This window comes from Schistocerca piceifrons, chromosome 5, assembly GCF_021461385.2.
Source record: "Schistocerca piceifrons isolate TAMUIC-IGC-003096 chromosome 5, iqSchPice1.1, whole genome shotgun sequence".
Taxonomy (NCBI): Eukaryota; Metazoa; Arthropoda; class Insecta; order Orthoptera; family Acrididae; genus Schistocerca; species Schistocerca piceifrons.
In genome coordinates this window covers 626861609-626878291 of record NC_060142.1, presented here as the reverse complement: position 1 = coordinate 626878291, position 16683 = coordinate 626861609, and the positions used below count along the sequence as shown (strand labels likewise).

At 42.6% G+C, this 16683-nt stretch overlaps 1 protein-coding gene across 1 annotated transcript in view; it reads right to left on the bottom strand.

The window, feature by feature from the left end:
- LOC124797947 (GTP-binding protein Rit2) overlaps window positions 1-16683 on the bottom strand; it is a 104838-nt gene that overhangs the window by 47552 nt on the left and 40603 nt on the right. Inside the window, exon 4 of the mRNA XM_047261091.1 lies at window positions 6676-6867. Within this exon, the coding sequence (XP_047117047.1) occupies window positions 6676-6867 (192 nt within the window). The remainder of the gene's footprint in view (window positions 1-6675; window positions 6868-16683) is intronic.

The window sequence follows — 16683 nt, the reverse complement described above, 5'->3', positions numbered from 1 at the left end:
TAAGTCACTGAACAGTTGGGATTCAATCTACGAACAATGGTCTGAGGTTAAGGAGGCTAGGCAGCTGAATCTGGCAACCCAAAGGTTGATGAAAGGTTTTGCTACTGTCTCTGTTGAAATGTCGGAAATGGGTGTGGCCTCCACCTATCGTGCCACACAATTTATCATTGACAGAATGTAGCGGTAACCATGTTATTTGGGGAGTGGCTCTACAATGTCGATATGAATGTGCTGGAACTTCTCCTTTGGAATTATGAATTTAGCAAAGAAGGGCTGTGCATGACTGTCAGTGTTTGCCTGCTGGCATGGAATGCAAGTCCTGGTTCATGTGGCACAGTCCTTTTTAATGTTAGGCCAGACAAATTATTCCATGATAAGGTGTATGGTAGGGCTCGCCTGGGTGTATGAAGTTGTGGAGAAAGTCGAAAACTGTCCTCTGATATGTCTCTAGAATGACCTGTCAGACCCATCTGTTCAAAACATCACACCAAACTGCCCTGTTTGCACTGGGTAGTGTGCATTGTTACAAATTGAGTCCAGTGTCTGGTTTGTCAAACAAGCTATGGAGATTGGCATCTTCCAATTGGGCATTTGCGACTGTATCCAAGTCCAACTGAGTGAAGGTAGCTGTGATACAGGAAAGATAGTACACCATAATATTATGCGCATCTTAACGTATCACATGTCAGCACTGAATTGTGCTACAAAATCTAGATGATAGAATCTCCTGGGTGCAGAATTCTCCGAAGGGTTGCAAAATGCATCTACCAATAGACACTGGTCTGTACATATGGCAAGGGGTCTCCCCTCGACATCATCTAGAAAATGATGAACTGCTTCATATACGGCTAGTAGTTCACAGTCAAATATGCACCCTTTTTTCTGAGTATCAGTAAGTTTGTGCAAGAAACAATTGAGTGATTCCACTGATCTCTTGCTGTAAAGCAGCCCTGATCACCTCATTGCTAGCTTCAGATGTGATAATTAGGTGTGTGATGGGTGATGGGTGGGCAAAGTTCATAGAGTGTAACAGATGTTCTTTTATTTTGTCGAAGGCTGCCTGCATTTGTAATGTCCAATTGAGGCATCGTTTACCAGATGCATTCTGCCACGCAGTGCTTGGGCGAGTGGTAGCAAAGTCTCAGTGGCACGTGGCAATCGCTTCCTGTAGAAGTTTATGACCCCCAGAAACCTCTGCAGCTCTTGGTAGTTGTTGGGAGGTGGGAGGAGGCATATGTGGTCAATTTTCTAAGGAGTAGGACGCACCACAAATGCATCGATGTGGTGTCAGACAAAGATCACACAGTGTTGCCGAAGTTGGCACCTATCGTGATCATTGTCGTCTTGATCGTTTTGCGAAAAGATTATGACATCATATAAGTATGTGTAACAAAAAGCCAAATTGAATAGTATGCCTTCAGTAAATCTTTGACATGTCTGTGTGTCATTTTTCAGTCCAAATATCATTTAGAGGAACTCAATGAGGCTGAATGGTGGGCTTTTTGCAGTTTTTGGTCCATCTTCATCTGCCATCAGAATTTGCAGGTATGGTGTTCTGCAATCAATGATGCTGAAAATTTTTGCCCTGGCCAAGACACAGGAAAAATCATGCAAGTTTGGCATGGGTTAGCTGTCAAAGATTGTATGGGTGCTTAGATAGTGGTAGTTGACGCATAGGCACCAAGTACTGGTGGTGGCGGTTAGTGTTTAATGTCCCGTCGACAACGAGGTCATTAGGGACGGAGCGCAAGCTCGGGTTAGGGAAGGATTGGGAAGGAAATCGGCCGTGCTCTTTCAAAGGAACCATCCCGGCATTTGCCTGAAACGATTTAGGGAAATCACAAAAAACCTAAATCAGGATGGCCGGAGACGGGATTGAACCGTCGTCCTCCCGAATGCGAGTCCAGTGGCACCAAGTACTGTTGTTTCTAGGAACTAGTTTAATTTGGAGACCCAAGCACCATCTGATGGCCTGAATATGCCCGTTCACAATAGTTTGTCCACAGTAGCTTTAAGCTTGTGGGGAGCTAGATGATGTGGCGGCAGTGGATAGGGGACATGGTGTGGTTGTAATGTGGTGTTCTGTACTGTCCCACATGGCACAGATTATATGTGGTCTAATGGGGAGTGTGGAGCGATCCAGGAAGGTGGCACAACATGATTCATTGTTGCTCTTAAGTCACAGGGGAGGGGGGCTTGTGATGCTTCACTAATCTGAGAAATGGCTGTAGTAGCAGCACCACTGAAGTGATCGGTGTTGACGTAACAAAGGCCACTGATATGCTGCTGGTGTGCAAGCAGTGATGTGGTGGCGTTCATGATTCATATCCGTAGATGTTCACTGGTGAAGTGTGTGCCCTTATTATCATGAGGTAATGATGAGTACTTGGCTGCCTTTAAGTATAGCCAATTGAAAAGTGCTTCACTTTGTAAATTCAAGTCGAGTGGCATGATGAGTGGTATCAGCTTGCCCGAGGGCATTGCGGTGTCAACAGGTAGTGTGTCGCTGACCACACCACAGATTAGCTCCTGGCCATCCCGTCATAATAGGAGGGTGCAATTTAAATCTGGCAGTAGCTGGTAGTGGTGGTGGAAGTCATCTCTCAGAATTGTTTCAACTGTCTCTGCCACTAGGAACGTCCAAGTTATTTGTGTATCTGCGCCAAGGTCGAGCATGATGTGTGCGTTTCCAGCAACTGTGGATTACAGTGTCATTGGCCATGTGTAGTTGCAGAGGTGCCAGTGACAGTGCACATCAGCCCTGGAATCGATGAGGAAATGAGTGTGCAGGCACCTGTCATGGTCAAATAGTCGGGGACCATTTGCCCACTGAAACACTGTGTTTGTGCTGTTTTGTTGTGGTGTGCAGAGGTGTCTCGTCAATAGAGAGTGGCCTGATGCACCTACATCAGGTCACCCTACTAGTTTTGGTAGGTAGGGGGACTGCCTGTAGCACTATATGTCCTGCCCAGATCTGGTGTGAAACCAACAGTAGCACTGTTGTGTGTTGAGTGTGGAAGCAGGTGATGCAATTGGTCGGTGCAGAATTTTGTTTCTACAGAGTCAGGGAGATGCCAGGAGAGTGAATGACAACCTCAGCCATCATGGTACATGACCGTTGTCCACTGGATCACTGAAAGGCATTCAGGATGGCCCAGTTTGGGTCAGTCCAGCCATAGTTGGGTCATCAGCAGCTGCACAAGAAGTTGGGGAAGCTCGGCTGGGATCGTGGGAAATTGGTTTTGGTGCAGGCATTGCAGGCATTTCAGGCATCAACTGCAGCATAGCACTGTTGGTTGTTAATTAGAATATGGTGTTGTGATAGTGGCTGCATTCTGTCAGCGAGTCGAAGTTTAAACTCCAGTGTGCCTCCTCATGCACAAGCATCCCTTTTTGGATGTTCTGACAGTTTTCGGAGCTGAAGTGTACACAGCACACGATCAAGCAGGAGTGCTGGGTCAATTAGAACTTGCAGGTGGTGCCGAAGTAAAAAAAAAGTGTGCTGTCGCCCAAAGTAGTCTCACTGATAGCAAGACATAGCTGCTGCTCAGGTTTGTGTGTTAATTGTCGTCGAAGTAGTGTCTTGGCAGTTTTGCATTTGTGAAAAGATGGAATGTCCAAAACCAAGTTGATAATAAGGTCTGCACTGTTTCTGAGGTGGTTAAGGAGAGTGGCAAACTTCTCGTTGTCTCCAGTGATGCCACTGGCTGACATTAAACACTTGCTGAAGACAAATCACATCACAGGAGAATCCATGTGGAGCTATGGTAGTTTCAGATGGAGGTGGATGGTATGATTGCCATCAATGGTCCAATTGTAAGGCACCATCTTGAGTTGGGCGTTGCATGGCGTGGGAGATTCAGTGTGCAAGATGGGCAGGAAATGCGGCTCGGCGTAGGGTGGCACGTGGTGAGGTGGGTCATGTCACAGCGTGGGTAGCATCAGTGTTACACAGCAATATTCACAGAATGGTCACGCATGTGAGTCAAGTGCTGGGATCAACACGGTAGGTATGACTTTCCCAATGTCAGATGTCAAACAGAAAATGCATGAACAGTGTGCACAAAATCCTAGCACCATAAGGGAGGAAGGCATAGTCCATTTATTATCCAGTGGCACTGGCTGTGTCTCGTGGAGTTCGTGTGGAGGTGCAGTCGTTTGTGGCATGGCTGATGCGGGTGTGACGTCACTCAAAATGGAAGGCAGCAGTATCTGACCTTGCTATGGCAAGGCCATGAAAACCATATTCTCAGAGTCTGTAGTAGGTTTTGGTGCTGGGTGTGGGTGATGCAAATGCAGAGCATGGTGGAAGTGAGTCATCTGTAATGCCTGGTGTGGCTGGGATATGAGTGACGTCATAGTCTGCCTTACGGAACTCAAATTTAATCGCAGCGGTCGGAACACAATTTGGAAAATCAGAATGCACAGGTACTGGAGGATGTTGTAAACCTTTACCCTGTGGCCTGTTGACAGATGGATACAGAAAGAGGACAACGGAGTGGTATGGCGTGGGCTATCCTTGTTCAACCATAATGGTACTGTGGCAGGGGTCGACACGGTGCAGGTCATTAATGTGAGTGTCATAATGCTCATAACCACTAGCACTGGAATACGTGATGTTTTGTCCTGTACGAAAGTCAAAGATGCTTAGTTCAATGTTTGTTACAGAGGTGGCCAGCCATTGTTAATTGTGACACTGTGCTGCACTTCTGTCTGAAATAAAGAGATAGATTCACTCGGTGTCAAATCTGAAATGTTTGTCATGAAGTAACTCAGTAACTTTGACACTCTGACACTCACAGTGGCGCAGTTTTCTGTTTGTCATTGGCAGTGATGCAAATTTGCTCCGAACATATGGCGAACAATGAAGGCATTGTCACTATGTCATTTGCCACTATAGTACTGTCCAAGCTTTGGTGGACTTTTAGCAATTTTGCACATAGCATGAGTGTGGAATTCACGAGCACTCAATGAGAGTTGTTGTCAACATTGCCGAAGAAATAGTGAGGTTGTATCGTTCGTAATGGCTGCATGCTCGATGGCGTAACCAGCACAGTAGATTTTCGACTTACAACAAAATCTGGGCGTGACACGGAAATTGGAGGTCATCACTGTGGGAGATGGGGTACTGGCAGTGTGACAGCAGCATAGACATATGATTTCTAAACTGTTTATTAGTAGGCACTTATACATAGCATGGTTAAGTATACTAACCTCCACTGCTTCGCAGGGCAGTGATCCTCATTTACAGAGTCAAAGATGTTACGCAACCACGACAACAATGTAGCCACATATGTTACTAGAGGCAAATATTATATTTGTGTAATGGTACATCCAATTATATATAAAAACAAAGATGAGGTGACTTACTGAACGAAAGCGCTGGCAGGTCGATAGACACACAAACAAACACAAACATACACACAAAATTCAAGCTTTCGCAACAAACTGTTGCCTCATCAGGAAAGAGGGAAGGAGAGGGGAAGACGAAAGGAAGTGGGTTTTAAGGGAGAGGGTAAGGAGTCATTCCAATCCCGGGAGCGGAAAGACTTACCTTTCCTGATGAGGCAACAGTTTGTTGCGAAAGCTTGAATTTTGTGTGTATGTTTGTGTTTGTTTGTGTGTCTATCGACCTGCCAGCGCTTTTGTTCGGTAAGTCACCTCATCTTTGTTTTTATATATAATTTTTCCCACGTGGAATGTTTCCTTCTATTATAATGGTACATCCAATTAGTTATACAATTTGTGTTTAGCTGCTTTTTGCTACAGTGCATTGCTATGTTTTCAGACACAGTCAAGAACAGGAATGCCCAAAACAAATAGGGTGAAAAGAAAGAATTTTACACAGTCTACTGGAAAAATGTCTTTCTTAAAACACATGTCTCCAGCTTGATTGAAATGTCAATCTTCACGAAAAGTAGTAGTGTGTTTTTATATTGGGTGATCTGTGGTTACAGGGGTATGAAATAGTTGATATCATAGGTCTAGCACAAGAACAAGTACGATCTATGCTACTTAAAGAGTTAACTAGGAGAATGATTTACTGATCTTAACCAGAAGCCAAAGCAAAAACAGTAGTTCATCTTGGTGCTGTGGATTATTTTAATAGATTACATGTAAAGCAGGTAAACAAGAATTTGTGAATACTAAAAATTGATTAGATAAAAACGCACAGAGATTTGAAGTACAAATTGTTGGAATATCCACTCTGTTTGCTATATCTTCCACTCTTTGACTCCCCCCTATTCTTAGATTTGATGTAATTTGTCATGAAAAATGTTAGGAGTCTAACTAATCAGTTATGGCAGTCTCAGATGCATATTTTGCACACATCTCAGAATTGCACATCAGAGATTGAGTCTACTCATTCAAATAACTTTTTGGAGAAAGTACATAGATTTAAAAGGGAATTAAATGCACAAATACGTGCAATTTTAGCTTTGGAGGGGAAAAGATACTGTATTTCATTGGTACACCAAGAACTCATTTTCCTTCACATCACTACACAGCAGCAGCAGCAGCAGCAGCAGCAGCAGCAGCAGCAGAGGCAGCAGTGGCAGTGATGGCAGCAGCACCAGTAGTAACAAACATGCAACAACAACAACAACAACAACAACAACAGACACCACATAATTTATGGCATTATTTAATTAGGCAACTCTGATTGTACTATACCTTCCTCTGATGCTGTAGATCAAATTTATTTCCCACAAGCACTAGAGGAATATCTTCAGAGGCTCTTACACGATTTATCAACTTTCGGTACTCAACAGCTTCCTGGAAGCTGTGTCTGTCAGTTACAGAATAACATATCATAAAACCTTCCCCACATCTCATATACTGATCTCTCATAGCAGTGAACTCCACCTGTGAAACAGAACTAGATCTTAATTTGATGTCGAACAAAATTACGATATTTTGACAGGAGACATATTTGACCAACATTATAACACAAATTCTATATTGCAGAAGTAAAGGGAACAATTCACCAAGTAGTAAAATTGTTAAGTTGTTGACAGGTGCACAAAAAAGAATGACAACTTCAATAGCTTTCAGACAAATTCTTTAATGAGCTAACATCTTGTCTACACAAGCCACAATACACAAGGTCTACAATATGGTTTTTTGTAGCTCGAAAGTGGTTCAAAATGGCCATCTCCAATCCAAATCCTATGTGATGTGAAGTTCATTTTATGAAGGAAACAGGGAAAAAAGTTGGGGTTGCACTACAGCAAGCAATGAAAGCAGTATTTCTCCTTGCACTCAAAAATGAACACCAATGTTGGGGTTGTGACACAGAATTTGACACTGTTGTTGTTCTTGTTGTTGTTGTTGTCTTCGTCATCTTCAGTCCAGAGAGTGGTTTGATGCAGCTCTCCATGCTACTCTATCCTGTGCAAGCTGCTTCATCTCTGAGTAACTACTGCAACCTACATCCTTCAGAATCTGTTTAGTGTATTCATATATTTGTCTCCCTCTACAATTTTTACCCTCCACACTGCCCTCCAATACTAAACTGATGATCTCTTGATGCCTCAGAACATGTCCTACCAACTGATCCCTTCTTCTAGTCAAGTTGTGCCACAAGTTCCTCTTCTCCCCAGTTCTATTCAGTACCTCTTCAGTAATGTGATCTACCCACCTAATCTTCAGCATTCTTCTGTAGCACCACATTCCAAAAGTATCTATTTTCTTCTTGTCTAAACCATTTATTGTCCATGTTTCACTTCCATACACAGCTACACTCCATACAAATACTTTTAGAAATGACTTCCTGACACTTAAATCTATACATGATGTTAACAAATTTCTCTTCTTCAGAAACGCTTTCCTTGCCATTGCCAGTACTTTTTACATCCTAGTTCGAGCATCATCAGTCATTTTGCTACCTAAATAGCAAAACTCATCTACTACTTCAAGTGTCTCACTTCCTAATCTAATTTACTCAGCATCACCTGATTTAACTCAACTACACTCCATTATCCTCCTTTTGCTTTTGTTGATGTTCATCTTACATCCTCCTTTCAAGACACTGTTCATTCCTTTCAACTGCTCTTCCAGGTCCTTTTCTGTCTGACAGAATTACAATGTTGTTGGCAAATCTCAAAGTTTTTATTTCTTCTCCCTGGATTTTAATTCCTACTCCAAATTCCTTTACTGCTTGCTCAATATATAGATTGAATAACATCAGAGATAGGCTACACCCCATCTCACTCCCTTCCCAACCACTGCTTCCCTTTGATACCCCTCGGTTCTTATAACTGCCATCTGGTTTCTGTACAAATTGTAAATAGACTTTCGTTCCCTGTATTTGACCCCTGTCCCTTCAGAATTTGAAAGAGAGTATTCCAGTCAACATTGTCAAAAGCTTTATCCAAGTCTACAAATGCTAGACATTCAGGTTTGCCTTTCCTCAATCTATCTTGTAAGATACGTTGTAGGGTCAGTATTGCCTCACGTTTTCCAACATTTCTAAGGAATCCAAACAGATCTTCCCTGAGGTCGGTTTGACACTAAGGGAAAGAATATGAGAGTTCAAACAAATGGCAACACATATGTTGTAGATAATTTGTCTATTCACTGATTTTCATATGCACACTGTGCATGACATAGGGGAAATGTTGCTGTCATTTGGGAAGCTTTGGTGAATCCATTGCAGGGCCCACCTTTCAACTCATGTGCAATTTCTTTTGTTTCCAAAACTTAAGTAATACTTGGGTGAAACACTGCAAGTTTAAGAACTGGCAACAACATGGTTGAGGAAAGAGTTGGAACATTCCTCTAGTCTGTGTACAGAAGAGGCGGTTGGCAGAGCCAAGCAAGGCCCAGTAGCCACACTATCCTTGCACTGTCATCAGCAAATGGTGGCTCCCTTTGGGTTACTGACTGGCAGATGGTCTCAGTATGAGATTTTTAGATCACAAGTCAGGTAGACTCTGGCTCTGGCCTGATGTTAGAAAAACTCAGCTATTAGTGTGAAACAAGGAAGGGTAACCACAAGGCCAACTTGAATGGCCAGAAAAGGTCAAATAAAACAATCTATTAAAAACTAAACCCAGCTGGCAACAGAAGCCAGTAACATGTCTGCAAAGAGAAAATTAATACAGGTGTGTGGGTGAAGACACACTCTCCATACGAAGTGTAGTTTCTAAGTTAGCTAACGTTAAAGGTTTTATGTATGTAATAATCTTTAAAAATTAATATCTCAGTAACACCTTACGTGATTCTTACAAATTTAATGTCTGTGGATAGGTCTCAATGAGCACTATCAAACTGTGATAGCAGATTGTTTTTTAAATATCATGTGTTTTGAATTTTAGGCGAGAATGCACATTCCATACATAAAAAACTGAACTTTTAACAAATAAGATACGAAACACTAAAAGTAGTGGCAGCATTAATAAGTTGATATCATTAGAGATGTATGAGTGTAATTAGTTTTAATTATTATAACTACTGATAACATAATAATAATAAGTAGCTTTTAAATGGACAAAATCAATATTTGTGATCAAATTATATAACCTAGAGGAAAACTAGGAACGGCACTAGAAGGCCGAGAACATTTATGTGCAAATTTATACGTAATACATGAATATAAAACTGAATTTATAGTTTTAAGCACGTTTTGGAAGTCTGAAGTGTGTTTGCTTGGCTCTCTTTGATGTGAGGGTTCAAAGAGTGGCGGGTATTTTTGCGTGGGGAGTTTTGGCATTCATGTGTTATTTGGGGTTGAGATCTGGCACAGACAGAATATATGAATGGCAACAAGTTGCCTTACAATTGAATCAGAATATTTCTTTTATTATTTTGTCATGTTTTTGTCACTTCTGATGTGCTGATAGTGAACACACTGAAATATTTTCAGAAACTTTGACATGAGGTGAACTGGCTGCATTGGGGACTTGTTATATTCATATGTGTAGATAGCAAATACTTTGAAGTATTTTCAGAGTGTAGACCTTGAATATTTCAGTTAGGTGATCAAATACACACTAAAAATTTTTCTTCAGTTAATTTTGAGTGTGATCTGCACTTGTAATTTCATCAATTTGCAATTATGGAGCTTTAACTTTAGACCTGTGCTAAAGGAAATAATTATTTGTTTTGAATTTTCAGAAGTTTACATGAACATGTGATACTGACCAGATTTTTTATGCCCTTGCTTGGGCTTTTATTATTGCTGTACAGAATGATTATCAATTGTAATTGACACATGGTGCAGGGAATGGCAATTGAATCTCAATGTAGGCAAGTGTAATGTGCTGTGAATACATAGAAAGAGAAATCCTTTATCATTTAGCTACAATATAGCAGGTCACCAACTGGAAGCAGTTAATTCCATAAATTATCTGGGAGTACGCATTAGGAATGATTTAAAATGGAATGATCATATAAAGTTGATTGTCGGTAAAGCAGACATTGGAAGAATCCTAAGCAAATGCAATCCGAAAACAAAGGAAGTAGGTTACAGTACACTTGTTCACCCACTGCTTGAATACTGCTCACCAGTGTGGGATCCGTACCAGATAGGGTTGATAGAAGAGATAGAGAAGATCCAATGGAGAGCAGTGCGCTTCGTTACAGGATCATTTAGTAATCACAAAAGCATTACAGAGATGAAATATAAACTCCACTGGAAGACTCTGCAGGAGAGACACTCAGTAGCTCGGTACGGGCTTCTGTTGAAGTTTCGAGAACATCCCCTCACCGAGGAGTCAAGCAGTACATTGCTCTCTCCTACGTATATCTCGCGAAGAGACCATGAGGATAAAATCAGAGAGATTAGAACCCACACAGAGGTATACCGACAATCCTTCTTTCCACGAACAATACGAGACTGGAATAGAAGGGAGAACCGATAGAGGTACTCAACGTACCCTCCGCCACACATGGTCAGGTGGCTTGCGGAGTATGGATGTAGATGTAGATTAAGTTCATTAAAATTTAAAATGCTGTAAACAATGAATATTATGTCACTGCAAATTCTTGCCTGCTTATATTGAATTTGTGACTGAATTTCTTTAGGTTAATGTGCCAGATGTGTTGGTTGGCCCCTGGATGAAACACAGCCACCACTTAAGAAATGCAACCTAGCATTAGAGGAGCCCTACAAAGAATGGTTTTCTTACTTTACAATTTATTACCATATTTACTCGAATCTAAGCCACACTTTTTTTCCAGTTTTTGTAATCCAAAAAACTGCCTGCGGCTTAGAATCGAGTGCAAAGTAAGCGGAAGTTCTGAAAATTGGTAGGTGCCGCCACAAATAACTTCTGCCGTCGAATATATGTAGCGCTACACAGGCATGCTTTGCAGGCAGGAAGATAAATACTGGCGCCAAAACTTCTGCGTCAGTAAATAAATTTTAAAAAAGGTGGAACACGAGCTTTTTTTCTCCACCCCGAGTTTCGACCACCGCATTTTCATACATTATCCAACGAAGTAAATACAAATTTCATATTTTTCATCTTCGAATGTAGCAGCATTTCAATGTACTACGAAAATCCGACATAGCAAGATTGTTTGGTATGTTTGTCAATATGGCCTACTCTATGTTCTGAATTTTTTCCTACCTGTGAGAAGAGATGGTTGCTAATAGGAACTTTTATGAATTGTGCATCACATGCAGTATTCTCTTCACCATAAGAATAATACGAATATAAACATTTTGCCATGTATTGTTTCGTGTTTGCTGCTATCTCATTTAAATCCTGTCTGCCTAATAACCTTCGAAACTAGTGTGAGACAACAGCAAATGGGGGAAGAATATACATATACTAACAAAGAGATAGAGGGGCTGGCCAGTACTTACCTCAGCTCAGTACAGCCGATAGATACACATAAAACAGAACTGAAAATTTACATTCCTAGCTTTCGGAACTTTGTTCCTTCATCAGGGAGGAGAGAGGGGGAAAAAGGGAAAGTGGATTCAGTTACTCACAATCCAGGTTATGAAGCAACAGGGAAAGGTAAACAGGGAGGGTAGCAAGGATGGAGGCATGGTTGTCAGAGGGAAGCCAAAGATATTCTACTTTAAGTACTGTGCCAGCTTCAAAACAAAGAGGATGCATACAGAAGTAAAGAGGTATATAGTATAAAGATAAACACAACTATGTAGGATGAAAAGATGCGTGAATGGCTAAAGAGGAAAGGGAAAGAGGAGAAGACTGAAGAGTGAATGGGAGTGAGGTTGTTTAACATAGGTTCAGTCCAGGGGGATGGCGGGATGAAAGGATGTGTTGGAGTGCAAGTTCCCATCTCCGCAGTTCAGAGGGACTGGTGCTGGGCGGGAGAAGCCAAATGGCACATACGGTGTAGCAGGTTCCTAGGCCCCTAGAATTATGCTGGAGGGCATGCTCTGCTACTGAGTATTGGGCATCTCCTAGGCGGACAGTTCGTCTGTGTCCGTTCATGCGCTCAGCCAGTTTAGTTGTTGTCATGCCGATGTAAAAGGCTGTGCAGTGCAGGCATGTCAGTTGATAAATGACATGTGTAGTTTCACACGTAGCCCTGCCTTGAATTGTGTATGTTTTACCAGTAGCGGGGCTGGAGTAGGTGGTTGTTGGGGGATGCATGGGGCAGGTTTTGCAGCGGGGTCGGTTACAGGGGTAGGAACCGCTGGGTAGAGAAGGTAGTCTGGGAATATTGTAGGGTTTAACAAGGATGTTACGGAGGTTAGGGGGGCGACGAAAGGCAACTCTGGGTGGTGTGGGGAGAATTTTGTCAAGGGATGATCTCATTTCAGGGGTTGACTTGAGAAAGTCATATCCCTGGCGGAGTAATTTGTTGATGTTTTCGAGGCCAGGATAATATTGGGTGACAAGGGGGATGCTTCTGTGTGGTCTGGGGGTAGGAACATTGTTGTTGGACGGGGAGGAATGTATTCCTCGGGAAATCTGTTTGTGGACAAGGTCTGCAGGATAGTTGCGGGAGAGGAAAGCACTGGTCAGGTTATTGGTGTAATTGTTGAGGGATTCGTCACTGGAGCAGATACGTTTGCCACGAATACCTAGGCTGTAGGGAAGGGAGCGTTTGATGTGGAAAGGATGGCAGCTATCAAAGTGAAGGTACTGTTGTTTGTTTGTGGGTTTGATATGGACAGAGGTGTGAATGTGAGCTTCAACAAGATGAAGGTCAACATCCAGGAAGGTGGCTTGGGTTTTGGAGAAGGACCAGGTGAAATTCAGATTCGAAAAGGAGTTGAGGTTATGGAGGAAATTAAGGAGTGTTTCTTCACCATGAGTCCAGACCACAAAGATGTCATCTATAAACCTATACCAGGCCAGGGGAAGCAGCTGTTGGGTCTTCAGGAAAGCCTCCTCCATGCGGCCCATGAAGAGGTTGGCATAGGAGGGAGCCATCCTGGTTCCCATGGCCATTCCCCTGATTTGTTTGTAGGTCTGGCCTTCAAAAGTGAAGTAATTATGGGTGAGGATGAAGTTGGTAAGTGTGATAAGGAACGAGGTTTTTGGAAGACCTTCGGGTGGGCGTTGGGAGAGGTAGTGCTCAAGGGCAGAGAGACCATGGGTATGTGGGATGTTTGTGTAAAGGGATGTAGCATCTATGGTGACAAGAAAGGTTTCAGGTGGGAGAGGAGTGGGAATGGATTTGAGGTGTTCTAGGAAGTGGTTTGTGTCTTTGATGTAGGATGGGAGTCTGCGGGTGATAGGTTGTAGGTGCTGGTCTACCAGAGCTGAGATACGTTCGGTTGGGGATTTGAAGCCTGCTACAATGGGACGGCCAGGATGGTTCTCTTTGTGGATTTTGGGTAATAGGTAGAAGGTAGGGGTACGTGGCTCAGGTGGAGTGAGTAAGTCTATGGAAGCCGTTGTGAGGCTTTGTGAGGGACCTTGGATTTTTAGGATTTTTTGCAGCTCAGTCTGGATGGAGGGAATGGGGTCCTGGGTAACAGCTTTGTAGGTTGAGGTGTCAGAGAGTAGACGCAGTCCTTCTGCCACATACTCCACATGGTCAAGTACGACAGTTGTGGAGCCTTTATCCGCCGGGAGCATGACAATAGAGCGGTCTATTTTCAGCTCCTTAATGGCACGGGATTCAGCCTAGGTATTCGTGGCAAACGTATCTGCTCCAGTGACGAATCCCTCAACAATTACACCAATAACCTGACCAGTGCTTTCCTCTCCCGCAACTATCCTGCAGACCTTGTCCACAAACAGATTTCCCGAGCAATACATTCCTCCCCGTCCAACAACAATGTTCCTACCCCCAGACCACACAGAAGCATCCCCCTTGTCACCCAATATTATCCTGGCCTCGAAAACATCAACAAATTACTCCGCCAGGGATATGACTTTCTCAAGTCAACCCCTGAAATGAGACCATCCCTTGACAAAATTCTCCCCACACCACCCAGAGTTGCCTTTCGTCACCCCCCTAACCTCCGTAACATCCTTGTTAAACCCTACAATATTCCCAGACTACCTTCTCTACCCAGCGGTTCCTACCCCTGTAACCGACCCCGCTGCAAAACCTGCCCCATGCATCCCCCCACAACCACCTACTCCAGCCCCGCTACTGGTAAAACATACACAATTCAAGGCAGGGCTACGTGTGAAACTACACATGTCATTTATCAACTGACATGCCTGCACTGCACAGCCTTTTACATCGGCATGACAACAACTAAACTGGCTGAGCGCATGAATGGACACAGACGAACTGTCCGCCTAGGAGATGCCCAATACCCAGTAGCGGAGCATGCCCTCCAGCATAATTCTAGGGACCTAGGAACCTGCTACACTGTATGTGCCATTTGGCTTCTCCCGCCCAGCACCAGTCCCTCTGAACTGCGGAGATGGGAACTTGCACTCCAACACATCCTTTCATCCCGCCATCCCCCTGGACTGAACCTACGTTAAACAACCTCAATCCCATTCACTCTTCAGTCTTCTCCTCTTTCCCTTTCCTCTTTAGCCATTCACGCATCTTTTCATCCTACATAGTTGTGTTTATCTTTATACTATATACCTCCTTGCTACCCTCCCTGTTTACCTTTCCCTGTTGCTTCATAACCTGGGTTGTGAGTAACTGAATCCACTTTCCCTTCTTCCCTTTTTTCCCCTCTCTCCTCCCTGATGAAGGAACAAAGTTCCGAAAGCTAGGAATGTAAATTTTCAGTTCTGTTTTATGTGTATCTATCGGCTGTACTGAGCTGAGGTAAGTACTGGCCAGCCCCTCTATCTCTTTGTTAGTATTTGTTTCACATCTTATATGAGATTTTCCATTAATCATTTAGAAGAATATACATATCATGTCATGTTTATATTCGTATTATTCTTATGCCGAATAGTGATACAATCAGAAATGAACCACGGTAATTGACAGATTTTTAAATCTAAGATGACTCTAATTTCTATGCAGAAGGTAATGTACACGAGAAGCGTCTGCAAAGATCTTCAAACGGAGAAAAATTTTAGCTAAACTCTCGTTCAGAACATCTATTATACACAGTCTATTATTTGGTTCTTGTTGATCATTATCAAAGAAAGGAGCAGTGTAAGTAACAACAACTACCAGTCTCTTGCCATTGTTTCGCTAATGAGACAATTCCTCTATTTTTTTTATTGTAAGTGGAGGTAGTGCGCACAAAAAGCAAGCTATGCCGCGAGCGGCGACAGGTCGTAAACACTCATTATCAAAATGCGCCAAACAATGCATGACACAGAACAGTTACGCATTTTCAGCTTAGAGTAATGTAAACACCTATAACAAAGAGAACGGCACTTATCAGATCAAAGAAGAATAAGCAATCGATTCAAACCAGACGAAGCACGTGAAAAAGGAAGGGTATCCGTATAAATACAGACGGAGCGACTGGCGCATAGCAATGGCTACCTGGTAAAGCTTGACTGCTAAGATTACGACTCGAACCAAACTACTGTAGCTGTATCGTCATTCATTCGACCTAAATTGTGTCTCATATTACAATAGACCAACCTTGTTTCGATTTGGAGGTGCGGCCTAACATTTTTCAGGTGCGGCTTAGATTCGAGTGCGGCTTAGATTCGAGTAAATACGGTATTCACACTGATCCACAAGTCATTGAATGAACAATTATTTGGTGGAAGCAACATGTTTTAACTTCCCCATTCACCCTTTGCCAGTTATTTATTCACCAGGGATCAGCAGAGAGAACATTTCCTTATTCTATCCATATAGCCACATATGTGGTCTTGTTTGGGATCAACAAGAGTTGGCAAGGATGAACTTATTTATCTACCTAGTTGGAAGATGGAAAGTGGTGATGTGCAAATATAACCCCAGAACACCTAGAGAGATTACAATCAAATGTGGTACATACCTGTCTTACTATAAAGGACAAAATACTGTGTAGAGACTACACAGAGTGGAGAAGATACTGGTTAATATAAATGAAGTAAGACTCTTAACAGGAAAAGGAGAGGATGAGAAAGTCTATAGTCCCATTCACATAATTGTGTCAAAAAGAAAATTCACTTGATAAAATGATTAAACTATGAAACAATCACTGACAAGATTTCACATTCAGGAGGTGAAATTTTTAGGCCTATCAACAGATACAAATGAAAGCACACACACTATTCTAGCTTTCAGAACTATTAATTCCTTCCTCATGGAGGAATGATGGATAGGTTGCAGAAGTTTGGAAGGGAAGGGCAGGTCACACAGACCCTACTATGA